This window comes from Myotis lucifugus, unplaced genomic scaffold, assembly GCF_000147115.1.
Source record: "Myotis lucifugus unplaced genomic scaffold, Myoluc2.0 scaffold_377, whole genome shotgun sequence".
Lineage (NCBI taxonomy): Eukaryota > Metazoa > Chordata > Mammalia > Chiroptera > Vespertilionidae > Myotis > Myotis lucifugus.
In genome coordinates this window covers 671,970-699,778 of record NW_005871425.1, presented here as the reverse complement: position 1 = coordinate 699,778, position 27,809 = coordinate 671,970, and the positions used below count along the sequence as shown (strand labels likewise).

Below are 27,809 nucleotides of genomic sequence, written 5' to 3'. Positions count from 1 at the left end.
AATGTGGGAGGTAGCAGCTACTAAAGTCAAGCTGTTAACTAATATTTAATACATCCTACAGTTTAATAGGTAACACCTCTCTCTCTCTCTCTCTCTCTCTCTCTCTCTCTCTCTATATATATATATATATATATATATATATATATATATATCGCATTCAATAAGTAGGATAAAAGCCCAGATGATAAAAATGACTTTTCCAAAATTTAAGGGGCAAGGCTAGTAAGTGGCAATCCCAAATTAGGACATGAACATTTGGACTCTACTTGGGTGCTATTTCCTCCACAGTATCTTGGCTGATTGGATAATACCACCCTCTGAGACACCTCGGTTTGAAAGTGTTGATGGGGTTAGAGCTATTAAACCTAAAATCCATAGGTGTGGTGTGAAGTTGATAAGTAGATGGCTGGGGACAGGATAGGGAAGGTAAGTTCTCTCTGCACACCCTCTTCCTGTTTTGTGCATATATTACCTATTTGAAAAAACCAGTGTTGTAAAGGGTTCTGATTCAGACATGTATTGATTCAAACATGTATTGATCACTAAGCATGAGCCACACAGTATTAGATGTTGATGATATAAAGATGGGTAAGACCTGCTACCTGCTCTCTAGCAACTCATAATATATTGAAGAAACAGGACCCCTAAGAACCAACAAAGATGTTAAAGGACCAAGCAAAAAGTGCTATAAACACAAAGGAAAAAACAATGAATTATGTCTTCTGAGCTAGAAAAAGTTTCAAAGGGGAACATTTAAGATGGACCTAAAGGATAAGCATACTCGTCCTGGACAGCAAACAAAGAAAAACAGAAACTTAAAACCTGAGAAGTTATTAGAAAATGAGTGGTAGTTAGATTAAACAGGATATACATTTATTTATTCAAAATTTTCAGAGCTATTATAGACCAGGCACTGTACTAGGCTCTGCATTTGGTAGTCTGAAAGAAAATACTGACATTAAACAAATAATTACCAATAATCAGGATGAGTATATTGGTACGAAAAGAAGTATGGGAATTACAAACTCATTTTCTCTTAGAGAACAAAAACTTCTAATGCAGACAGTCCAATAAATGGAAACGTCATTAAAAGTGGTTTTAGTGCAGATTTTACCATGCTCAGGAATGTGGCAACTAGACAATAAAATATATCCCAGGATCTATGAAAAATGTTTTCGGTCAGCACCCCAATCACAATATAGTGAAGGAGAGGAAATGGAAAACTGTGATTTATGTGTGTTTAAAGGAAAAGTAAATTGGAAGATAAAAACCATATTCATTTTTTATAAGCATTTTTATAAGATTTCAGTCCCTGATTTTCAGTGGCCAGTTTTCACAGCTGTGAAATGTCAATTGGGTAAAACAAAGCCCCCATAACCAGGAAGCCAATGCCCTCTACCGATGACGGGTAAGGAAATGACAGGTTAATAAGATATTGTGCACACACCGTAGGAAATATGGGATGAGTGTTTTTTTTTTTAAGATCTTTTGGAATTCTACTTATCTATCTATAATAATAAAAGCGTAACACTCTAATTAGACCAGACAGCCGTCATGTCCATGGCGGCAAGGGCTGAGGCAGAGGTGGTTAGGGGCGATGAGGCAGGCAGGCGAGTGGTTAGGGGCGATGAGGCAGGCAGGCGAGTGGTTAGGAGCGATGAGGCAGGCAGGCAAGTGGTTAGGGGTGATCAGGCAGGCAGGCAAGTGGTTAGGGACGATCAGGCAGGCAGGCAAGCTGTTAGGAGCCAGTGGTCCCGGATTGCGAGAGGGATTCCTGTGGGATTGGGCCTAAACAGGCAGTTGGACATCCCCCGAGAGGTCCAGGATTGAGAGTGGGTGCAGGCTGGGTTGAGGTCCCCCCCCTCCTGTACACGAATTTCGTGCACCGTGCCCTCTAGTCTTTTATAAAACTTAGTGTTATTCTCTCACTCCAATAAAGCTGCCTCCTCTGTCTCCAAATAGTCATAGAATTTCATTTCTCACACAGCCTTAGGAGCCTGAGGATCAGTCTTTTGAGTACATCCAAGGGTAGTTTTGCTTGACTACGGAAAGTAAACCTCAATTTTGAACATAGAGATAATAATTAAGAAATTACTTCAAATCAAGGCTGGAGAATAAGATGGATGAACCAAAATGGGCAGTAAACACCAATGAGCCCGGTGCAAGGCAGAATTCCCACCCCTGCCTCCAAGGTATGCACCCTGTGTAAGCCCTTCCCTTCAGCGTGAGCATAAGTTGTCAACATGATGGGATTTCTTTCCCATGATTAGGTTACCAATCAGCCAACTAAGTTAATCAAATGGTTTGGAATGACCATGGGTGGGCCTGACCTTATCAGGTGAGAGCTAAAGCCAACTAACTACATTAAAACCATGTCTTATTCCAGAAAGCCTCATGGAACAAGTGCTTAAAAAGCACTGATTCTAATTTATTCAAATCATCCAGTACCTTGACACAGAGCTGCCTTTCACAGACCTGTGACTACGAAGCTTCAGGAAACCCAGGAGGCATCAGGCAGTAGTGATTTTGCCTCTAAAGCAGGTAAAAGGCAAAGTCTGGTCACAGCCACGGCTCTGATCGCACATGCCCTCCCAGCCCGCTCACTGCAGCAAAACCGCTCTGTTGTTTGTCAAACACAATGAGTATATTCCTGACTCTGCCCAGAACGCTTTCCCTAGCTACCTGTTCACATGGCCCCACCCTTCTTTAGAACACGTCAGTCAGGCCTTCCCTGACCATGTATTTGATGAACAGCCGCCCGCCCGCTGGACTCAGGTACTCACTACTCCAGGGCACAGTGCTGGAGGGTGTGCCTGGCTCCTGGGCACTGGTTTAACCTCTGAGCTTCTGTTCCCCTATCTGTATGGGGGATTGACAGCTACACTGTAGAACTGCTGTGAGGTCAGTGAGAGCGAGAGCTCAATGTGCTTAGAAGAATGTTTGGAGCTGACAGCAGTGCACGTGTGCTCGAAGGATCAGGATCTGAAGGAGGGAGACTAGCAGAGGCTGGCGAAGATCCAGGAAGAGATGAGACCAGCCCTGAGCACAATTCTTACTCCGTGGGCAGCTACTGGACAGGCAGAGAGAGACAAGCAAGGGATCAGGAGAGGAAACTCTACAGGCTGCTGGCAGGACGATATCAGGGGCAAGGAGGACAGCCTGGCTGTTTCTGGAAGCACATGTTGGGGGTACAGGATAGAATGGTGAGAACGGAGTGGCCAAGGTCTGAATGCCAGGCTGAGGACAGGACTCTGGGCTTCAGTCCATAGGAAGTGGGGGAGGCTGCTGAACACAGGACAATGAGGAAAATCCGTGTGAGCAAAAGACAAATGGTCCTGGACAACTAAGACAGGTGGCCTGGCAAGAGGACAACCATGTGAGGGACAGCGGAGAGGTGACCATTTCAGAAGTCCAGGTGATAAATATCTACCCTGGTAATTTCAGGGGTGAGAAAAGCAAAGTCTGAGACATTTCAAGGATGAATAGGCTTTGATGGATATTTCCAAAGCACCCACCTGCCCACCTCAACCACAGAACAGATCTCTTCCTGGTGTCAACACTTCTGTGTCTGTTTTCTGACATCCCTGAAATTGTGAGCATCTCAGACCCACTATGTAAATCCTACTGTTTCATCTGCGTGCCCAGCACCCCCAGGAAGGACCGCCGTAAGTGCTGCAGATTCTCAAAGGGAGGAACAGGGGAAGAGCACAGTGGGCTTGCAGCCTGACGAGAGTGGGCAGCTGCCACGAAAGCAGAGGGATGCTGGGAAAGACATCTGCCAGACAGAGGAGCTCAGTTTGGGATGTTCTGACTTTGAGATAAGGGGCAAACCACCAAAAAGTAAAAATGAAAAATAAATAAAAAATAAAAAGAAGGGAGTTACTGGTAGGTGTCACTTACATTTGGGGTTCTAAGATGTTCTGTTATTTGAGTTACGTCTCTCAGGGGTCCTTTGATAATGCTGGGATGCTATGTGGGCAGATCAGGCCATGACTGCATTCTCTACAAAGGGATTAGTTATGGGCCTCCTTTAAATAAGGCTCATGTAAGACACACACACACACACACACACACACACACACACACAGCAAAAACTAATGACAATTCATAAAATCACCTTTTGGAAACCATTCAGTATTCAGAGCGGGAAATACAAAATCCCTATTATCAGGAATGTAAGGACTTTTACCTTGTGACAAGGAACCACGCGATCTGACTGAAGTCTGGAGAGGGTCTCATGTACGTCTTGATATGTGGCATGGCGTTGCTGCGGCCAGACGTCTCAGCCGACCATTTGCTAGTGACAGGAAAGACACAATCACTGATAAGAAAATACAAATTGGTCATCTTCCTAATATTAGCAAACGGCATGAAAAGCAGATTCTTATTATCTAAAAACCAGAGCACACAGTTCTCTTCGATATGACCTGTGGTATCTTCTTAAACTCTGTTCAGACAGCAGAATAATGCATGTTCATTTTAGAGTGCAGGTATGTAGACAAAAAATGTACCTCCACTCACAAAAAGCATCTCTTGGCACCTGACACTCCTGGCTTCTATGCCATGAATACCCACATGCATGCAAAAACTGTTGTGCTTTTAGCAGCATGTCTTCACATTTTGTCTCCTAGCTGGACTGTTTCTAAAAGTTCGAACTGTGCTTCCACACGCATTACTGAGTAGAGGATCAGTAAAAGTTTGCGGATAAAACAAAATACAAAATGGGAAAAATACAAACAATATGAATATCACGACGGAAAGTTGAAAAGCAGGAGGATAAGTCAGAAATACTTTAGTCAGATGCTGGTATTTGCATATCTTGCATTTGGTTTCTAAGTTTCCAACATTGTAGGACGCAGGGGCCATGGGGAAAAATGACCTGTACCTCGAGGCGACAACTCTTGCTTATCAGAGGACAGGCCTCGAGAGAACAGACTGTCTGCAGAGACCGATCAAGATAAGGCCCATCATCAGATGATGCAATGCACTGGAAGGCAGACAATACTGGGAGGCGCTCCATCTGAAGAAACACCCTCTGGAAGGAACCACCTCCCGAGAAAGCATTAAAGAAAGGCTCCTGCCCTAACCGGTTTGGCTCAGTGGATAGAGCGTCGGCCTGAGGACTAAAGGGTCCCAGGTTCGATTCCAGTCAAGGGCATGTACCTTGGTTGCGGGCACATTCCCAGTGGGGGGTGCGCAGGAGGCAGCTGATCGATGTTTCTCTCTCATCTGATGTTTCCAACTCTCTATCCCTCTACCTTCCTCTCTGTAAAAAAATCAATAAAATATATTTAAAAAAAAAAAAAAAAAGAAAGGCTCCTGATGGCATCCCGGGTTAGACTGAAAGCTACTGGGATGCAAATTGCCTTCGTTTCTGGCTGTCCAGCAAAACAGCGGCCTGGCACTGGGAGCAGCCTGGAGCAGGCAGATGTGCGACTACTGCAGCGAGGACAGAGGGCAGTCATTTCACTCGTCCATTCAACCTCGGCCTGAACTCTCATAACAAGCCAAATTCCACCCCACATGCTTGGTGAGGATTCCACCCTCAGCAAGCTTGCAGGCACGCAGGGTAAGACTATGTAGAGCGAACAATTGAATTTTACATACTGGAAACATGAACTAAAAGGTACTAATGTAAATTCTAAACTACTCAGCATGTTCTTTTATTTATCGTTTTCTTTATGTGCCTATATATAAATAGAAATGCCACAGAGATAAATTTTACTCTTTGGTATTAAAAACCTATTTCAAAAGATAAAGTTCAAAACCTTGTTTAAAATGATTTCTATCACTAACATATGTAGCTGAGCTATATTATGTAAGGTTCTTTAAATAACACTCTTGTTCCTAAAGCAGCAACAGCAGCAGTCTCAGCCAATTACTTACTGGAAGTAGGCATGAAGCCAGTTCTGCTTTTCCGCTGTCTGGATGCTGTAGGGAAGAGAGCCCCCGGCTTTTGAAAGAAGAAAAATAAAGCAAATAATAACACGGATGCAATATAATTTGAGGATTCTTCATTAAAAAGTATAGTAAACAAAATCTATAGTAAACAACAGTGAGAACGTTAAAGGGAAAAAAACAAAACTGCTTCCATTATTTCGTCTTAGAAAACACTTCCTGGACAGGAAATGTCTGCACTTGCACTAGCTGTGTCCTCTCAGTGGGCTTCCTTTCTGAGGGATGCGTATTAAATGCAAGTGTTTACTATCTGCAAAGGAAAGGGGTTTTGGGTGCTCATTTAATATCTGTAACAGCACAGACTTGAAATGTTAGAAAGAATCCTGGCCCAAACTGCCATCCTCATGAGGGCGAGACACCTTAGCCTCCTTCTGCAAGATGAGGTGTGGAGCGCCTCTGTTTTAGCCTCAGACCAGGACTGTTGGGGCAGAATAGGATGAGAACGCCTAGAACTTGAGAGAAAGATTAGAGCCAGGCATGTTGGAACTGTTCTGAAAGGGCACAGAGCAGTAGGGGCAGCTGGTTTCATCTGGATGACTTGCCTGGACAGCCAATCTGTTGGTGGCAGAGGCTAGAGCAGCTTTATTGGTAGAAACGAGATGAGCAATCATTCAGAAGGTGTCTGTGAGGGTTAAATAACATCCACAACCTGCCACCTGCACCATCTTTGGAACATAACTAGTGCTCAATGTTACCGTGTTCATGATTCTTACCCAGTTAAGAGAAACATCATCTCCGATTTTCTAACCCATACTTTTCTCATCCCAAGGGGGATGAGAAAATTCTTATTTCTTGTTTTTAAAAGTTTGCCAGGGCATTTGTGAAATATACACAAAAAATACAATTGTGGCAGGTTTCCCAACAGTTACCTGGATACCCTTCTAAGCTGGTCCGCACGTTTTCCACAGAAGGATAGATCTAAAAAGAAATACGAAAAATTCCCAATGACACTTGGAAGGTACCATGCTGAAGGAACTATTTGTTAAAAGAAATGCTGATTGGTTTTTAAGAAAATGAAATCTCCATTAAAAATACTGAGAGGCTTATAAAACGTGCTCTAAATTTTAAAAAGTTCCCATTTACAGGAAAAAAACCAGAATTTCTGGTAATTAATCCTATATAATAAAAAGGTAATATGCAAATAGACCGAACAATGGAAAGACCGGTCACTATGATACACACTGACCACCAGGGGGCAGATGCTCAACGCAGTAGTTGCCCCCTGGTGGTCAGTTTGCTCACACAGGGGGAGCACCGCCCAGCCAGAGCCAGGTTCATGGCTGGCGAGTGCAGCAGCGGTGGCAGGAGCCTCTCCCACTTCTGCGGCAGGACTCAGGATGTTCGACTGACAGCTCCGGGCTTCGAGAGGGCGCAGGCCGGGCTGAGCGACTCCCCAGCCCCCTCCCCGAGTGCACGAATTGTGCACCGGGCCTCTAGTTTGATGATAAAAAAGCACACTTTCATTGGAGTTTTTCCTCTGACATGTCACAGTAACACTGAATTGAATGCAAACTTAACTATTAACTCAAAGATGCCTAAGTTACTAATGATGCTCGTAATTCTGCAGGCGATGCCTTTCCAACATCTCTTCCTGGGCTTGACAACCTGGAAGGGCTGACCACTGCTTGCTGGTGGCGGACGCGGAGCTTTGGCCGAACCACACACACCAGCACCCCCCGATACGAGGGCCACTCGATTACAAATACCACCATTTCCATCCCAACCCTCTGAATCAAACCCTCTCTCTGAGGAGGACTGACCGCCGACTGACTCCTCTCCTGGACGAGAGGACGCAGATGAGGGACTCCAGAGGAGGAGCACTCACCAGATGGAGGGGAGCAGCGCTTCTCCCGGGGACCCTGCTTTCCTTCCCCAGGGTTACCAAGGTCTCTTTGAATTCAGCACACAACCATTTGGATTCGTCAGCCCCCATGGAGCCAATGCTTGAGAACTGGCCGACGACGGGCCAAGCCTCGGCCTTAGGTATGGACGAGGCATGCTCCTTCAGGACCTGTGAAAGGTGACAGTGAAAGCCACAGTCAGGACCCGAACCCAGGTGTGGGCATCTACCTGCAACGCGGTGCACTTGGCTAGAGCGCTCTACCTCCCTAGGTCAGGACCCAGGCAGGGCACAGGCCCGGGTGGCGGGCTCAATCCCCAGGAGGAGGCGAGCAGGAGGCAGCTGATCGATGATTCTCTCTCATCATTGATGTTTTATCTCTCTCTCCCTCTCCCTTCCTCTAGGAAATCAATAAAAAAATACTAAAAAAAAAAAAAAAAAAAGACGGAGCACCCCCAATACGAGGGCCACTCAATTACAAATACAACAACATAAAGATGTTGGCTGTGAGATCCTGCCTGCTTTCAGCTGTAGTCTCAGTTAAAAAAAAAAACACTAAAATTTTCATTAACCAAGGGGAATTCTTACATAACATAAATAATTAATGGAAAAAGAGGTAAGGCTTTTAACAAAGACATTTTAGGGACATTATATTATTACTAGAGACCCGAAGAGTAGGCCTTCCTCCATTCCCCCGCACCACCACCCGTCGCAGGACCGGCCTCCCTCTGGCACCCGGGACCCGGGCTTCCCTAGCAGCCCCGGCTTCATCTGGAAGGATGTCTGGTCTAATTAGCATATTATGCTTTTATTATTATAGAAGGTCAGTAAACTGTTTTCTAAAAGGCAATAAAGAAGATATTAATCTTCAACTTGCTGGTTGTTTTATTTTGTTAAAGACCTTTCTATGTTCATTTTCATACCAGCAGCAAATGTGATTTTTGTAGTAACAATTCTCTTAAGGACACTGGTTTGGTAAACAAAATACATTATAGCTAATTGTTATAGCCTCTACTCAACACTACATTCTGCTTTGTTAAATTTGTATGTTAAAAGTCCTTGATATGCTGATCAAGTGCTACAAAATGGAATCTCTGTTACAAGATATATAACTAAAAGTCCATTTAGAATAATCTACAGCTATAGAACAGGCATAACAAAACTTTAAAAATTACTGAAAACTATCAGGCAATCAATTTATCATGTGCCTACTATTTGCCCAGAATTGTGCTAGATATATTGTAATGCTGCCATTACAACATACAATTATAAATAAAAAGGGAGATAACCCTGATAAAACCAATTCTTTTGGTGGTGAAAAAATAAATAAATAAATAAATAAGGAGATAATACACATTAAATTAAAAAAATAGTTAAAATAGTAAAAATTCTGTTACCTTCCGAAGCCTAAAGTGCCCCCAGTTATCTTTCTGATTTCCTTGAAAGCGTCCGGGGGTTGATCCAATGAGGTAAACGCTACAGAGATATAAGATGTAAATTATAGAACGTAGCGATGTGATTTATGGACCCCAAGTCACAAAATACACATAAAGTGTCCCAAGAGCCAACCCATTTCCTTGGGATACTTCCTCAGAGAAGTGGCTGATACTGAAACTCACTGTCAAGCACATCCACTAGTGGTGGGGCACCTGCAAGGGGACGGGGCCAGGCCGAGAGCTCGCTCACTTGCAGTGACCAGCAGGAGGCCGAGGGTGCGTGGGAAGAGTCCCTGCCTCCCTTTAGGGGCAGAGAACCAGGAGACTGCACAGCGACAACCTCCTCTTTCATCATGTCATGAAGGGCGGCCGAACGCACTCAGCCTCCTTCCAAGACCCTGCGTTCCAGACCCCGTGCGGCTCTCAGGCATCACCTGCCGTGAGCACCCGAACCGCGAAGATGGCACGTACTTGGTTTCGGAGAGATCGTGGGCGTGGATGACATCTACCCACTCCTGGAGGGGAGGAGCGTTATAGGCCATCAGGTAGCTGATGAGATCGGCTTTGAAATGTGTTGTCGACTCTCCAGACCCGTGGGTGCCATGGGCCATTCGTGGGTACAAGGGGCTCACCCACATTCTGGAGCGGGAGAGAAATGCCTATTAACCGTCGGGAAGGCCACTGGTCACAGGGCCTCTCTGCATTGACTCTGCACTCACCCTGAGGAGGAGGGGAATTCTCACCGCGTCTCCACCTGGTGAGCAGAGATCCTTACGAAACATAAATCTGACCTCGCCACTCGGACAGCTTCCATCACATTCAGAATTATTTTTGAAGACTTCACTGTGAGTTTAGACCCAGTAAGATCTAGCCTCTGCCACCTCTCCCAATCCAATCCCCGCTCCATGCTCCCTCTCATCCAGTCACCACACCTTCTTCCCACGCCTTACATACTGCTTTCTGAGGCGTGATGACAACAGTCCATAGTTTTAATCTCAATTGTTATAGCAAACCCACACCACCTGTAGTAACCCCAGCCAGACTATGCCCATGACTATATCAATGTGGCTCTTTAGTCAAGTGGAAAAGAGTAACAGTTATACTGAAAAAAATGTACAAACAAATCTACTTTCAATAAACAAACACGTCGTGACGTATATGCTACAGTAGTTTGGGGGTATTTTTATAACATACACATTCCTGGCGCCTGGAATGAGTATACACCACATTTAATGATATTAGATTAACACAAACCTTAGACTTTCAAATACTACAGTAAATGAAATATTAGAGACATCTTTCATGTCATCAATCCTTTCCCCCCAAAGAAAACAGGGTGGTGTTGGGTGAGAGCCATGATGTATGATGACTTTCTAAACCAGATGCTGAGGTGCGAGGCATTTTTCACGCTTCCCAAAATCAGATGAGAAAATGGTCACGGGACAAATAAGTTTAAAAGTGAGAAGTTAAACGGCGGACCAAGGGCGGCTGCAAAGGATAGCAGGGACACCTGCATACAGAAAAGGGTCAGCAGGGCCGTGCGGAAGGGGACACAAGATAACTGCCTTTAAATGTCTTTTTAACAGATGACAACGCACTGCATGAGACTGCAGAGTCTTGGGCGGAGAACCGGGACTAACCCGAGATAACAGTGCCCGATCCGGGTGGGAGAGTGAAGCCGCAGGGAGTTCCACACCCTTGCTACTTTTTGAGTTTTAAACCATGTAAAGCTACTGCCCAGCCAATGATGTTTTTAACTTAAAATTTTTTTTTAAATGAAGGAATAAAAATGGGACATGGACTCAGTCAGCTAACACATCCCACGTTAGGGGTTCTAGCACAGGCTGGGCAATGAACTGTGACAAGGTCTGTGGGGGAGGATGACAGTGAATTCTTGAACCCCAAAACGCTGCTAGAGGAATGCCTGAGTTTCTTCTAACACAGAAGGCTGTTAACCTCCAGAAGGCAAAGATGTACAACATGGCTTAAATGAAAGAAAGGCGAGTTACAGCTAGTCACAACGAAGGTCTGACCTGGAGGGAGAACAATGGTTAAAATTTGATTTGGGCTAATCCCTAAAACTAAACCCAAACCCCTCTTGAGAAAAGATAAAAAGCTAGACCCGGCACCCGTGCACAAGGACAAAGGGTCGGCGATATAAACTAAGCCTGAACCATCTCACACTGGATTCTCTGAGATTCACAACCCCATGAAATACACCCGTGCAGATGTGTTCCATGGGAAGCTACAGGGATTGGGGGGAGGGAAATTTTTAGCACTTGACTAACCCCCAAGTTTTCCTCTGATGCCCCTGGGAAGTGGCAAGCCTGCGTACAAGTGGGAGCAGGGGGAAGTGGAGACCAGAAGGCTATCCACTGGGTCTTACTGGAAAAACAATGGGCTCAGAACTTGCACTTTGCATCCTCTTTCCTGCCTCGAATACTTGGATGGACTTGGCTGTAGTGTGTGTATGATCCCATTTTATAAAAAACGATAAAAACCTACCCGTGTGTAGATATTTATCTGTGTGTACATCTATGATAGAGACAGACATGGATGATTATGCTAAACTGTTAACTCTGGCTGCCTCAAGAGAGAGAAATTGGGGGGGAGATACTAAAAGAATGCTATCTTTTCCTCTTCATGTGTATTTTTTCTATGCCGTGCGTGGGATTTTTACAATTAAAAACATAGAAAAACAAAAGAATAAAGCAAATGTTCTGGCTTTTGCCCTGTCTTCGCACACACAGTCACTGCCGTAAAGCGAACAGAAGCTACGCACCCTTGCGTTTTCTGGTGCCAGTCTTCACGGATGAGGTTGGAGGTGTGTATGACCACCCGGAGGCCTTCTTCGTATAGCAGGAGCATCATTTTCCTTTAAAAACAGAAAAGGCATCAGAAGGCATTAACATTACTTTCAAAAACTGTAATATCTTTCTAATGCAAATGTAATTGCTAAAGGAATTTTTCAAACTCTTACATTACCCAAACTTTTAACAACTATAATCCTCCTTTCTTCTACACATTATCAAAGTCTGCTTCAGTGGTAGGTAGAAAACTACCTCCCAAAATGCTCTGAGTACTTGGTGGTCCATGAACTTTTGCCCCGTCCATCCACATGGCCAGTCCTGACACTTCAGACCCCTCCCTTCCAGACTGGCCCCTTATTATCTATTCAGCATCATCTGTTCCTATTAGGGACAATAGGAACCTTCTTGTCCAATGTTTTTTTAAATATATTTTTATTGATTTCAGAGAGGAAGGGAGAGGGAAAGAGAGATGGAAACATCAATGATGAGAGAGAATCATTGATCAGCTGCCGCCTGCAGGCCCCCTACTGGGGATCGAGCCTGTGCATGTGCCCTTGACCAGAATCAAACCTGGGACCCTTCAGCCCACAGGCCAATGTTCTATCCACTGAGCCAAACCAGCTAGGGCTTGTCCAATGTTTTTTAAAGTTTGGCCACAACCTCTTGCTGTGTCATTACTAGCATTTTAAAAAAAAACTGCAAAAGAATAAATAATAAACTCAACAGTGCATTGCATATATTTAAGTTCAGTATTGGTTCATGAAACTTGTTTTGCCATAAGCATGGATGAAAGGTCAAATGTACTTTTTTTGCTTTTTAAAATATATTTTTATTGATTTCAGAGAGGGAGAGAGAAACATCAATGATGAGAGAGGATCACTGATTGGCTGTCTCCTGCACGCCCCTTCTGGGAATCGAGCCCTCACACTGGAATCAAACCGTGAACTCCTGGTTCATGGGTTGATGATCAACCACTGAGCCACACTGGCTGGGCTCAAAAGTATTTCTTATTGTGGGTCGCAGTTAAAAAGAGTGTGAAAGAGGCTTCATCTTCATGCTCCATAGATGCCACACTCGTCACCAGTGCACCTGGGCTTGAGGTCAGTCTCTCCTTTTTCTTCTCCATCAACTCAAATCAGTCCTGGTTGAGTCCTCTCTTCCCCACGGGGCTGCCCCAGGCCTCTAGTCACCAGACACACTTCTCTTACTTTAATAACAGTGAGAGGGAGGGAATACTGTGTAAATAAGAGCTTTCTAGCTGAAGTTGCAAGACCTAAGCTCCAGTCTCCACCAGGGAGAAGCCATACGACCCTAAGTCATTCCATGCCCCGAACCTTGTTTTTTTTACACTTGTAACGTGAAGGATGAAGCCCTTCGTACCTCACAGGGTTGCTGTGAGATGAAGTACAGTGTGCACTGAGGTGGGTGTAAAACACTCCCACTCGTCCTTCAACGCCTTCCTTTCTTTCGTCATCGGCTGTTGGATGGTTTGTAGCTTCCTGCTTGTTTTCTAATTATTTCAGGAATCTAAGCGCTCTCTCTACCCAACCAGAGACTCACTCCTCAAGGTACTAACGCTGCCCTGACTTTTTATTTCTATTGAGGCCAAAATGCTACTTCATGTTCACTGACGTAAGTCAGTTCACACTGGGGGAAAATAAACAACATGGGTACTGTTTGGACAAGATGGAGTCAGCATAAAATGATGGGAAAAAGAACGCAAGGACAGAGAGTGAGATGTAGCTCCTGCCACACTGAGCACGTGACACGAGCTGGCAAACGGTAAATGCAGAGCTGAGAAATGACAGCTGGTGGGCCAATCTTCCCATGTATGACATGTGCGCCCTGAAATCTGGGCAAATTTATGTGCACAGTTACCAAACTGGCAGCTGACTGTCATTAAGAATAAGCCAGCTATGAATCCATGATACGAGTTTTACAAATATTCCCATTAAGCACACTGATCAGGGAAATCACGCACGGATGTCAGTGAGTTCTGCAAACAGAACCGTGGACAGATCCAGGGAGTCGCTTGCATCCTTTCAGAGATAAGATGGCACATGCCAATCAAGTCACAATTTAAAGTGAATGAAGAGTAAGAAATAGGGTCTCCCTCAAAGAACGCTGACCTGCATGTTGCCTACTGAGCTGTGGGGGCAGCAAAAGGGACACGTCCTAAATCTGCAGCTGTTCCTGTGAAGGGCCCGTGTGCCAGGCACCACCCTAGTGCCCACGGTAACCCAGAGCGGGCGCCGTCTCCCACTCCAGCTGCACCGCCTGTGGCTGGGAGACGGTGGTCAGAGAATGAGCCAGAGGAAGAGCTTGTTTGATCAGACATGCGGATCGTCCTCTCACCACGTGGCTTCACCATGCCAGGGGTAGGAGTGGGCGAGGTGTGATCTGGGTGAGGACTGAGGATGGGAGTGGGAAGCGGTCTGCCCTGCCATCCTGTGGTCAGTCCGTTAGTTCACCTGGCTCCCGGTAGACAGGGAACTGGACGTGGAGCTGCTCTGGCTCCCTCCTTCCCGCCTCCAATTCTCAGGGCCATGCGAGCTAACTTTGCTCCTAGTTCTGGGGAAACCGCAACGCTTTAGAATTCTAACGCCTTGTGAGAGACACCCTGGAAGTGTACGACAACCTTCAGAGACACGGACAGAGCACGCTTGACGTGCCTCACTGGGCTATGGGCTCCTGCTGCTCTGCACAGAGCCGGCACAGGCCTGCTAACGTGAGCACCGTCTCCAAGCCACTTCCTACTTACTGTGGCCGCTCCACTCCGCCCCGATGGGGAGGCGGTTTCCACCCCTTCACCATGAGCTGCAAGGCTTTCCTCCTTTACTAACTCATGTGTTTGTCTTGCCTCTCTGACCAAAAGGCTAAAAGCTGCAAGAACAAAACCCATTATGTCCCAAACCCGTTATATCCCCAGAGCTGTGTCTCAAGAATATGATAGATATTTAATGAATAATTTCTAAAACATTTTAAAAGGAGCAACAGTGATTACAAGATATGAGTAGGGGAGGAGGAATGAATTTGCCAAGTGGTTTGTGTGTTGGGGAGGGCAGGATGGACCACAGGAAACAATGAGTCCATCGGAGCAGCCAGCAAACAAAAACTCCTGTCCCCAGCACTGGCCCAGGGAAAACTGCTTATCTGCTTGGGGCCTCTAGTCTATGCAATGAAGGTTCAATTGCACATCCGTGTGTCAGACCCTGGCCAGGCCCAGCACACCCAGCCCTCCTGGACAAGGGCACAGGCTCCGTGACTACTTGTTAGCATGTGGAATACAGAGCGACTCTGTCCACGAAATGCTGACTGCTGGCACAGAAGGCGTGGCCAGCACAGGAGCCTGGCACCGGGGGTCTAGGGAAGATGCTGAGCCGCCTTACACAATGCCATTTTGTGTGCTCTGCCTGAATTAGCACCCTGTGAGCTTAGTGTGACACAAACAACTGATCCTGCGGTGCCTGAGTCCACTCTCAACAGCCCTCAGACCCTGTTCTCTGTTAGACCACAGCTTCCAATTAGGGACTGCTGGGGTCCAGCCCCAGCGGGTCCAGGGGTCCCCAAAGGTGTGGACGGAGTCGGCGAAGAATGAATGACATGGAAACTGGGTTCAGTTCATCAGCATAGCGAGGTTCTCCCTTCAGGATCTCCAGCAAAGTTCTGGTTAGGATCTCCAACCAAGTTCTGGTCAGGATCTCCAACCAAGTTCTGGTGCCATGTTCTCTCGCTAGGTTCTCCAGCCAGGTTCTCCAGCCAGGTTCTCCAGCCAGGTTCAGTCACCAGGTTCTTTAGCCAGGTTCTATCCAGGTTCTTTTGCCATGTTCTTCTAGGCTCTCCAGTGAAGTTCTGTAGCCAGGTTCTGTCCAGGATCTTTTGCCATGTTCTCTGGCTAGGTTCTGGTTAGGATCTGATGAAGATCTGATGAGGATCTGATGAGGAGCTGATGAGGATCTGATCTTTATTGTCTTGTTACATCCATATTTATACCAGCCGATTTTAATCCTGTCAATTTCTATTACAAAGGTTAGGGCGTTTCTTATCTCCATTCCAGGGAGTAAAGATTATGAAGCTTAACTACCCGCCTAGCACTTAATTAAGGGGTTGTATCCCCTCCCTAACCTCAGGGAAAGATCCCCACCTGGGGAAACAACCTTTCTCGGAGAGGTGACCTTGGTTAAAACACATGGCGCTAAAGAGAGCAAACATATTAAGAACAATATGCTATATATGCCAGGTCCCTTGAAACATATGCTGTGCAGATGTTTCTTTCCTGCAGCGACTGTGTCAAGCAGCAAGGATGGACCGGCTCCCGGCAAGGGACGGTCGGTAAATGCTGCAACATTTAATCAAGAGCATCTAAGAGCAGATAACGTAGGGTCGGTAGGTCTCCTCTACGAAATGACTCAACTCTTTCAGCTCTGGTTCCTTTTTCTTGAAGCAAACTGGACAATATAGTTTTAAGTGGACAGAGAGAAAGGTGAACGTGTGCCCTCATTTCAGGGCACCGTACCATCAGGAAACCGGTGATCACAGAAAGACTCACACTCTCTCCTAGAGATTCCCTTTTTGCCCTACAGACAGATGCCTGAAGGAACACGCCAGAAGCCGCCAGCTACCCATTTCCACTGCTGGTCTAGAAGACAGATGAGGCTCGGTCACATTCACTTCACAAATCCTTCCTAGAGAAACGTGCTTTATAAAAAAAGGCTGAAATAGGGACAACGATGTCTAGTCCTTATTCTCATTTGTAGAACCAATTATGTAAAAGGGCTCAGCAGAAACAGCCGCAGGACTAACCTAAAGCAGGAGCCCAGCGGACATCGGCGCAACGTGCCAAGTAGGAAGTAACACAAGTTCTTCCTGTCTGGCTGGCAAGGCTTCGGAAGAGCATTCTAGAAGAAATTTCTGAGCTGTCTTGAGCAGGGACAGACATCACCCTCTTGAGTTGACAACATTTGTAAAATGGTTTTTTTTTCTCAATCACAGGATGGAGTTGACCTAACAACATTCTCTATTTGATGCAACTGAGAATCTTATAAAAGACTCTCTTTAACGTAGTGGAATCCACAGTGCGTTACTGACACACGTACAGTCACTCATAACCACAGACCACACACCACAGGATCTATTCTCCTACAGCGAATGTCCTGAACAGAAAAGCGGAAACGGCATCAGGGATTCAGGCTTTTGTGTTGAAAGTATTGTAGCTTCAGGCTGTTAGAAAACAACTCCACTTGCTCTAATTCCTTACTGATAGCACTCCCCCTACATCCCCCCGCCCCCAGCAAAATCATCACACCTGAATTCCTTCAAGGGCCTTTCTGAATAGCATCCTTTGATCTATTAAAACCATACCCTCTCCCAGTTCATAAAAATTGCTTACGTGTGGTGTGTTCCAAATGCAATATCCAACTTTGCCTAGGATGAAAAAGAAGTCACTTATTAAAAAAACTCAATATCCCTACCTATTGGAAATTAAATTAGAAACGGTTCAGGTCTTTTTTTTTTTAACTGCTTTTACTGCCCTCTAGTGGACAAGCTTTTCATAAACAATACAGCTTTTATAATATCCAGTGAGGCTTGTTTTTAAAAACCTTTATTTTTTAAAAAGTTTCCCAGAATAATTCAATACTTTCTGCACTTTTAATTATAGTAATTAGAAGTTAAAGAGCCTAATTTCTTTAGTTGTCAAAAACTAATAAAATCAAATGAGACTCTATGCAAAGTTTTAAAATGAGAAATGTGACTTATAAAGAAATTAACAAATGCAAAAAGTTTTCAGCGCGTATTCAAAAAACACTGAGTGTGGTGGCATCAGAAAGACTTGTGTTGTGATGTTAAAACAGAAGTTTTCTTACATTAATAACCTAAGTACTGAAAATAAAGAATATATTAAATCAATTTTCTTGTTACAAAATGATACCTTCACGTATAAATGAGGCCTAAGTGGAGAAGTAAACATTTTATCTAACACCCAGTATAGCAAGACCTTGGTTAAACAGACTATGCTCCAGATGTAGGCTAGGAGACAGTTAAAATAGAAATGTCAAAATAGCAGTTAGGAACACACAAATCCTAGCTCACAGCTTTGCATGACTTTGAAAAATATTTAAATCTCTGTGCTTCACCTTACTCCTCTGTCAAATGATGGTGCTGTTAGGGGATTCTGTGTTGTTAGGAGTAAGTGAGAAAAAGTGTTTCAAGTGCGTAGGAAAGGGGGCCTGTGCCGGCAGTACTGCTACAAGCCCCGCCCACCAGCCACAGGACAGGTGGGTGGATCCGTTTGCTGGAGGCAGTGAAGCAACTGAACACACAGGTGAGGACACAGGCCCTGTCCTGGAGATGCTCACGGACAGGTGGCCTGTCACTATCCTCTCACACTCAGCACGTGGGGTGCTCACAGCCCAGCATGCATTTGTCTGGTTACAGAAGAGAGAACAGGGAACTGTATTGATGTCTTTAAAATTACAAAACTGGAATGAAGACTGCCACTCTGCAAATTGATATTTAGCTGGGAAAAGGAAATGGTCAAGAGACTTGGCTTTTGAGTTTAGTTTTGTTATAAGTGGTGTGATTTGGGGCAAGTCTAAGCACAAAATCAAGATTGATAGTAACTTCAACAGATAATATTTAATGGGCGCTTATTGGTGCACATGCACCACATCCCTGTACAACAACCCAATGAAGAATAGCATCAGCAGCCCACTTAACCATGGAGGACTGAGGTTCAGCGATGAGCCCAGGATGACACCGTTAGTACGCGGAGAGCTGGGACAGAACCCAGGCCTCAACCTCCGACCTCTGGCCCCACATGTACAAAATAGACGTGTTAGCATACACAGATTCTTTGACTGATGTCAATGTCAATAATTCATCTTACAGACAAGGCATAAAGGTATTTCAATAGGCCAGGCTGGGGCCACAAACCTTCTGTACCTCTGACTACATCTGGGAGCTTCTGAATAGCTCTTTGAGCAAGGTTTGAAAGACTGCAGCTCGTTCCGCCCTCTAGTGGCCGGTCTGGAGCACACCATCAGGCACGCCACAATGTCTCCAAAACTTCTCAGGGCAAGTAGTCTTTGAAAAACTCGATTTCTATTGATTTAATCACTGTGTTATTTTTTTAGTCTGATGAGAGCTATCCTACTGCAGTTTAACCTCTTCTGCTTGGGGAAGCAAAAGCAAAACAACTGGGTTTTAGGCAATGGCTAAGCTAAGGCTATCTGTGTAGAAGTGAGCTACGGATATGCTGGGAAAAGGAATGCTTTCAAATTCCAACTACAGAAAGTGCGTGGTTGAATCACAGTGCTGAAACCCAGGTTTTGAGAGGCACGCTGGCTGACTAGTGGCAACCGGAGGAGGACTGGAAGTTGGGGAGAGACTGGGGATCCATGGTACATCCAATACAATTGAACAATGTGAGACAACTAAGGGAGGTGTCTTCAAACATAAGAACTACCAACCGACACATGCTAGGGGGAGAATTATTGCATGTGCTCCGGAGGGAAAGATTAGGACCAATGTGTGGAAGTCACAAAGAGGAAGGTTGTGATGGTTAATCTTATGTGTCACCCTAGCTAGGCCACAACATCCAGGCATTTGGTCAGATGTGGCAGCGAAAGTATTTGTTAGACTAAAACAAATGACCCTCCACAATGTAGGTGGGCCTTATCCAATCAGTTGAAGGGCTCAAGAGAAAAAAAGGCCAACTCCTTCAAGGAAGAGAAAATTTGGTCTCCAGGCTGCCTGTGGACTCAAACTGCAACACCTGTTCTTCCCTGGACCTTGGACTTGCCAGCAGCCCCCGTACATACAGAGATGTGTATGTTTCCCATAGGTTGTTTCCCTGAAGAACTCTGATACAGAGATATGAGGTCAGCATAAAGAAAAATCTTTCTAACCACAAGGGCTACCTCAGGAAGCATTCAAGCCAAAGCTAGACAATACCTGTGGGGGATGCGGGAGACAGGATTCCTGCACTCGGCAGCTAGAAAGATGAAATGTCTTAATTTCCTTCCAACTCTCAGACCAAGCGTAATGGCAATAACCAGCTTACCTGGCAGAGGGAAATGTTCTGATAAGGCTTGGCCTCGGCGTGCAGGCGAGCCTTAGCTTCTCGCTTGTCGCCATGCACCAACAGGATCGGCTTCTTCCTGCAGAGGCCAGAAGTATGTGAAATACATCATTCACAGAGCGGGACTTTTGCCTGGTGAGGGACACCAGCTTCCCTATCACCCCACACGTGCTTCTGGCCTTCGTGGAGACTGAGTCCAGGGCTAACAGGACAGGTCAGTTCATCTTCATTGACCAGTTACCCTTCCAATGGGCTCATGGGGTCCGATCCTGAAGCTCTACTTCGACTCAGAGGGGTTGTGACTCAAGCAAGCCCTCGATTATGAATTATCTTCTTTGGTCCCAAAGGGCACATAGTTAGCTCTGTGTTAATATGTTTAAATTCAGACGGATTAAAGACACAATATTACTGTTGTATAGTGTGATGCTCTTCTCTTTCCCTGCTGTTGGGACCTTACCAGGCCTACAATCACCAAGCTCCTACTGTGTGCTAGGTACTGCACTAGACTCCCAGGACACAGAGTGAACAGGCGCAGGTCCACAGCAGCATGCAGACTCATTAAAGGTGGTTCTATTTCAATGAAACAGAGCCCAAGGTACACTGAAAATGCTGTATTTTTTAATTCCTAAAGGACAACATGCGAATACTCTTCAGGCCTGGCTGACGTGGCTCAGTGACTGAGTGTTGACCTAGGAACCAGGAGGTCGCAGTTCCACTCCTGGTCAGGGCACACACCCGGGTTGCGGGCTTGATCCCCAGTGTGGGGTGTGCAGGAGGCAGCCAATCAATGATTCTCTCATCATTGATGTTTCTATCTCTTTCTCTTTTCCCTACCTCTCTGAAATCAATAAAAATATATTTTAAAAAAGAGAATACTCTTCAGGAATAGATTAAAAGGCTTTTAAGGGAACTATGATCTTCTCCGGTTAATTCAAAGTGAGATAATCCTTAGAAGTCAATATACCTTTACAAGCACACCCAACAAAACAAAAATGGGATTTTTATTCAAGGAACAATCAAGCAAGATGAACAAAGGTAGCTACTTCCACATGTATCAATCACGGTGCAGAATGATTCTCTACCATAGTGAAGGGCAACATGCAACTAAAAAGAAACATTATAGAAAATGCACTTCAGGTACAAGCACCTAGCTACCTAATCCCCAAGAACTTTATAACATGTTAGTTCAAATAAAACTAAGAAACCACACCTTCGCAACTTTTTTCTATTTTACAACTAGAAAAACAAGACAGAGAACAAGGTAAGAGAAACTCAAACAGCTACCATCTAGAAATAATTAGTGTTATCAGATCATCAGGACTTTCTTAAAAATAAAGAGATTAACCATTACTGACAGAAGTTAAATCTCCATTAACTCCTTCAAATTTATTGGTTCCATAAACTGTCACAAAAAGGCTGTGATGGTTCATTTTATGTGTCAACTTGACTGGGCCATGGGGTGTTCATATAAAACATCATTTCTGGGTGTGTCTGTGAGGGTGTTTCTGGATGACAGGGGCCTTTGAATGGGTGGACTCCAATGTGGGGGGCCTCATCCAGTCCACTGGCAGCCCAAGGTAGAAACAAAAAGTGGAGGGAGAATTTGTTCTCTTCCTCTTGAGCCAACTGCCCATAATAACTCTCCACATACTGTACCTCCCATTGGTTCTGTTTTTCTGGAAAGCCCCTCTATGGGCAGTATCTGAATGACAATATAAGGCAATATAACCTCTAAGATCAGAATTTCTCTCTGTAAATTCCGGATGTTGCCTTAACTTGACATTTAGGTCCTTCCTCCTCCTTACAGCTCCTGATGGCTGGCGTTCCCCAGGAGCACTGAGCAGCGAGTGGGTGTGGGGAGGCAGGACTCTTCCGTCCCCTGATCAGTTATGAGAGTCCAGGGGGTACTGGACAAGTTTGTTGGGGGGCGGGGGGCGCCTAATAAAGTACCACAAACCCAGGGGCTTAGAAACAGGACTTGTCTCTTGGTTCCAGAAACAAGAAGGCTGAGAGCAAGGTGTCAGCAGGGTTGGTTCCCTGTGGGGCTGGGAGGGAAGGGCCTGCTCCAGGCCTGTCCTAGCTCCTGGCGGTGTTCTCCCTGTGTCTTCGCTCTGTATGTGTCTGTGTCCAAATTTCTCTTTCTTATGAGGACACCAGTCACATTAGAGTAAGACCCACCTTAATGACCTCATTTTGATTTGATTATCCCCCAAAAAGCTACTTCCAAATAAGTCACATTCTGAGGGACTGCGGGGGTTGGAACTCCAACAGATCCTTGTTGGGGTGAGACAATTCAACCCGTAACAGATACACAAGGAGTTGTGGTCTATACTTTGGCAACACTTGAAAGGTGTGGCAATTCGATTTCAAGGTCTTTGAGAAGCAAAGGGACGAATAACGAAAAGGTGCCGGTGCAACTAACAGGGACGTCTACGGCCAGGAGCCCATGCAGACGGCTCGCTGCCTCCTCATGTCCGTTCTCTCCTTTCCTAACAAATCCCGACCGTAGTCAGACAGGGTGTGCTCAGCTAAACTTCATTTACAGCCTCTTTCAGAGCCAGTCATCGTCCTGTGACTGCCGCTCAATGAAATATAAGCAGGTGTTCAGTGGGACTTCAGGAAGGCCGCTCAGAGGGGGCCCGGCTGGGACATGGCTCTCTCATCCTTCTCCCCTTTCTCCTTCCTGCCACCTGGATAACAGACCGGGGATCCGGAGCTCCAGGTGCCATCCTGGACCTCAAGGTGACTTTGAGGACTAAAGTCACACATGGGGGCGGTAGGACAGAAAGATGGATGGGCTAATTCTCTGAGAACCATGACGGCCCCCAATCCAGGCCCTTAAATGTCTACCTTGTGGACTTCTTAGGTTGGAAAAAATTTTTCTTTCTTGTTTAAGCTGCCGTTATTTTGGGTTTTCTGTCACATGTAGCTAAAATGAATGCTATGGGTCACAGGCCAAATACAAGCCCTTGAGTGCCAGCGCCCTGGGAAATGTCAATGGTATTTCACCTACTGTTAATGATGGTTTCCACCATCTGGTTCTGAAATGAACCCAGGACTCTGAGGACCTGACAATCATTCTTCCTGCATGCGCATTCCTCGGCCTTACTTGCTGTTATGGAGCCTGCCATGTAAATGTGTTAGAAACCAGGATGGCGCACATCACTGTGTGATGCTATTCAGTCTGTATTGCTGGACCCCAGGCTGAGGAACTCCAGGAGACAGACTGAAACCCATCACCTCCATCACCTGAGTAAGGGAAGGCCCTGGGACCCCTTTATTTATTTATTTATTTATTTATTTTATATTTCTTTATTGGTTTCAGAGAGGAAGGGAGAAGGAGAGAGAGATAGAAACATCAATGATGAGAGAGAATCATTGATCCGCTGCCTCCTGCACGCCCCCCACTGGGGATTGAGCCCGCAACCCAGGCATGTGCCCTTGGCCGGAATCGAACCTGGGACCCTTCAGTCCGCAGGCTGATGCTTTATCCACTGAGCCAAGCTGGCCAGAGTGACCCCTTTATTAACTCAAACTACAAGGAGAATCATTTAGGAAGTGATTCTCAGAACAGTGTTAGTGTGCCAAGTAATGCATGGCACGCTGGCCACGTGTGGGCATGCTTACCGGGCTGGGCAGCGGGGGGGAGGGGACAGGGCAGTGCTCTTTTCCTTCACGCTAACACTGAACACAAAGTTCTCTTATGTGGGGTGGAAGTTGTCCTGATCTACTTCTGGACAGAGAAATGGAGGAAAATGGTCAAATCTGTATAAGGAATACAGGTGATTAGCTAGAATAGAAAAAAAAAATGCTGTTTTCCCAATGTTTGTATGATCAGGATGGTTTCAAAAGATGTTCAACGAAGATGGCCGGCAGCTGCCTGAGAAGCACAGATCTTGTGTTTTAATGCCATCCAGCGTCCCGGGGACTCACCTGAACTCTCGTGGATACTGTCTGACGAGCCAGTCCACGTCAAAACAGTAGTTAAACTAGATGGGGGGAAAGAAAAGCAAGTCAGTCACGGGGGACTTAGCCAGGAAGTCTATACGGAGAGCTGGGTGGTTATTTGATTGAAAGAAACTCTAAAATAATGATGAACTACATGTTTTATTTATAAGCCCAGACAGTTCTGCCACAATACTCATAAACCAACCTGCGATACGCCTTGAAGGGAACGCATGGCCCAGGGGGGTCTGAATCAATGGAATGTGTGAGAAAGCAGGTTCGAGGGCAATTATGTCTGCGTGTTTGGCGGCATTTGTATTTGCTATTTCTGAGGGATCTCTGATTAATTTAAACAAAAGGGCTTATAAATGTGTCCCTTTCCTCCTTGGTGATTATAAAAAGGACTTTTAGAAGAAACCATCCGCTTTCAGCCCAACTTAGGAGCTAGCCTTGCAAACAGGCATTTGGGACTGGACGTTCACTAGGCTTACAACGATTACAGCTGAACCCCCAGGGTCTGCACTGGACTTACCCAGGGGGGCTCCTCCCCACACCTGAGTGGTCCTCCACCCTCCTGGACAGAGTGACTCCATCACCCCGAGGTTTTATCTGGAGGCCAAGCCAAACATGAAAGGCGCAGAAAGCTTTGCTTTCTTCAGGGAAGTGACCTTTTTTCCTGATTATTTACTTGACACTTTGGAGCATTAAAGTGACTTGTCAACACAAAGGGACCAGCTCCATCGGGCAGGAGCAACCACACATGCAGAAAGTAGCAGCCATAACTTTTAGTCACTTTTGTTGGGTAGGTGCAGGAGATGTCTTACTTTTCTCAATCAGACTTGACTTGGCTTTCACCTCTCCACCCACAGCTCTTTGGGGGTCGCACCAGAGTGCCATGAGATTATCAGTGTTCCCAAAACAAGTCCCTGGGGCTGAAATTTTTTTCAAAGTGACTTCTTAGTCAGTCCCTGTAGCCCCATCCAGAGCCAGGAGCCCACTGGTAGTGGCATCCCCGTTCCATACTGGCGCTGTGGCACGTGCCATCTCGGGGACCCTGCACAGGACTGAGACCTGGGTCCCCATCACTCACTCCTATTTTCTCATGGAGTTGTTTAATTATCTGTCCCCTTTCATCCAAAAAAACAAAAAAACAATCGCAAACTCACCTGTGCTGAAGATACAAGTGTCCCAAATAGAGGAGATAAAATATCTGTGAAGATCAAACATTTAAACATAATTCATATTTTGAAAGACATTCTCTAGCAATAATAATCACAACTGACTTAATCGTCACTGATGCTCAAAAATTTAGCTTAGAAAACTGTGACCTGAAAAATTACTACAAAGCCAGGCTTTAGTTCCCTAACGTTCAAGAAAAAATTTCCCTGTGCTGTTTGCTAATACAGTGGGGCCTTGACTTAGGAGTTTAACTCGTTCCGTGACGGCTCGTAACTCAAATTACTCGTATGTCAAATCAATTTTCACCATTACAATGAATTGAAATGCCATTAATCCGTTCCGGAGACCCAAAAAACACCGCAATTGTTTTGTTAAATGTTTTTAAATAAGAAAAATGTATTTAAAAATAACGAATATTGTATAAAAACACAATACTGAACAATAGAATGTAGTGCAATAAACTTGTTTTATTACGTTTAATGTACAGCATTTACCTTGGAGATCAAACGACTTAAAGATGCTGATGGAGTTGGAGGAGAAAGGCTGAACTGAATAACTGAATCTTATTTGCTGATTTTTGCCCTTTTCGCCACGCTTTCATCACTTTCATCTACAGGAGTTTTCGATAAAAACCTGTCCAATGAGATCTGTTTCATCCTCCCTTTCAGAATATTTCTGAAATGAGTTAGGCAAGTGTCATTAAATACTCCATCTGGGTGTTTCTTTTGAATAAAGTCTGAAAGTTTCTCCCACATTCCGAACATTTCCTTTATCTCACTTATAGAGATAACCTCCTCCTCCTCCTTGTCATCTATTTCCTGCAAAACCTCCGTGTGCTGCTGCGTCTGTAGCTCCTTTAGCTTCTGCGTTGTCAGTTCCTCGGAGTGCTCCTCGATGAGCTCGTTGATGTCACCTTCCTTTGTATCTGCGTTCGCTGCCTCACCATGTCTGACAATGGAGTGAATGCCGGTCCTCTTTTATAATTTTCGAACCAGCCCCGACTGGCTTTAAACGGCTGGCCCGATGCCTCGTCCATTGAAGTGCCTGGGGTCTGCTGCAGCAAATCAGCGTAAATAGCTCATGCCTTCTCGCAGATTATAGCCTTCGTCACGGTATCTCCTGCGAGCTGCTTCTCTGTTAACCACACCATTAGCAGCTTCTCCATATTTTCATGGATAGATGTCCGCTGTTTAGAAATTATTTTAACGCCCTTGCCTGGAGTTGTAGCCTGTATCGACTCCTTCTGCTTCAGTACGGTGCAGATCGCAGAAGTGCTACGCTCGTACTGCTTCACCAAGTCAATTACACACACACCTTGGTCATGTTTTTCGATAATTTCTTTCGTTAATTCAATGCACATCATCCGCTTCTTCTCAGCACTGTCCTTCGCACTTACTTTCTTCAGATCCATGGTTGAAAAAACGAAATTTTGCAAAATAACTGCAAGCACAAATGCGAGCACAACACTGATGGTTCAGCTAAGAGCTAACCGCTTAAAGTGAACGAGTGAGACACATGATGCTGGGCTGATGTTGTGGCGTTCACTGTGACGTTCGCTGCGCCAACTAGCGGTGGGGTATCTGAAGCTGGGTTGTAACCCGAATTTTAGCTTCCAACTCAAAGCAAAAAATCAGCCGAGACGGATTTATGCCTATGCCTATGTTACCGAGGATGAAAAACGCGTTAGTCGGGACACTCGTAAGTCAAGGCCCCACTGTACTTATTATGTATTCTTTAATAAAATACAATGCAAAATTAAAAGCTACAACGTCGATACTGGATGAGCGGTCAGTTTTAGAAGCTGCCAATAAGGACAATGATGATGCACGCTGTCCTTCTTTCCAGATCTCTGAACTTTTACCACCCTCACCTACTCCTTCAAGTCCCTCTCAAGAAACCTTCCCAACCCAGGACTAACTGGCTTCCTGTGAAGGCGAGGACAGAGGCGCCCAGAGCTCTGAGCTGTGGACACCCTCCACCTGGAGTTAGCATCAGATCCCACAGGTGAAGGACTCAGTCCCACAGGACTGCCCCCACCGCAGATGCCAATCACAAGTCCAGACCTCCTGTACTTCTGACTATAACTTGGGGGTTCCCATGATCCCCTCCTCGGGTTCGATCATTTGCTGAGAAGTCTCCCAGAACTCAGGAAGGAACTTTGCTTACTAGATTTCTGGTTTATTATAAAAGGATACAACTTGGGAACAGCCTGGTGGAAGAGATACATAGGCTGGAGTGATGAAATCATTGGCCATTAGTGATTAACTCAACCTCCAGTCCCGCTCCTCTCCCTGGAGGTGAAGGATGAGGCTGCAAGTCCCAACTCTGATCACATGGTTGGTTCACTGGGCAACCAGCCCCCATTCTTAGGGGCTTTCCAAAGGTCACCTCATTAACATAATAAACCCAGGTGTGGCTGAAAGGGGCTTGTTAGGAATAACAAAACACACTTATTTGCCCTTTAAAGTCAAGGTAAAACGTATAAATACATACGTTTCCCGAATACAATGTGTTAATTACTTTGGAGTTACTTTAGGACAAAAACCAACTATAGCCAGGGA

General features: G+C 45.3%; 1 protein-coding gene across 7 annotated transcripts in view; it reads right to left on the bottom strand.

Annotated features, from left to right (window-relative positions):
• TDP1 (tyrosyl-DNA phosphodiesterase 1) overlaps positions 1-27,809 on the bottom strand; it is a 53,184-nt gene that overhangs the window by 21,154 nt on the left and 4,221 nt on the right. For 5 of the 7 annotated variants that reach the window (XR_002832358.1, XM_014467061.2, XM_023765115.1 and 2 more), the window contains exons 3-13: positions 25,236-25,279; positions 24,058-24,113; positions 20,107-20,203; positions 17,434-17,468; positions 12,017-12,109; positions 9,706-9,873; positions 9,196-9,274; positions 7,784-7,969; positions 6,828-6,876; positions 5,887-5,953; positions 4,190-4,297 (exon numbers count right to left, since the gene is read on the bottom strand). Coding sequence is in view for 4 of the 7 variants with exons in the window: in XM_014467061.2 (XP_014322547.1) it covers positions 4,190-4,297; positions 5,887-5,953; positions 6,828-6,876; positions 7,784-7,969; positions 9,196-9,274; positions 9,706-9,873; positions 12,017-12,109; positions 17,434-17,468; positions 20,107-20,203; positions 24,058-24,113; positions 25,236-25,279 (982 nt within the window). In the remaining 3 variants the exon portion in view is untranslated. Of the gene's footprint in view, positions 1-3,900; positions 4,003-4,189; positions 4,298-5,886; positions 5,954-6,827; positions 6,877-7,783; positions 7,970-9,195; positions 9,275-9,705; positions 9,874-12,016; positions 12,110-17,433; positions 17,469-20,106; positions 20,204-24,057; positions 24,114-25,235; positions 25,280-27,809 lie in introns of all 7 variants that reach the window. The other 2 variants (XR_002832356.1, XR_002832357.1) reach the window with 1 other exon arrangement.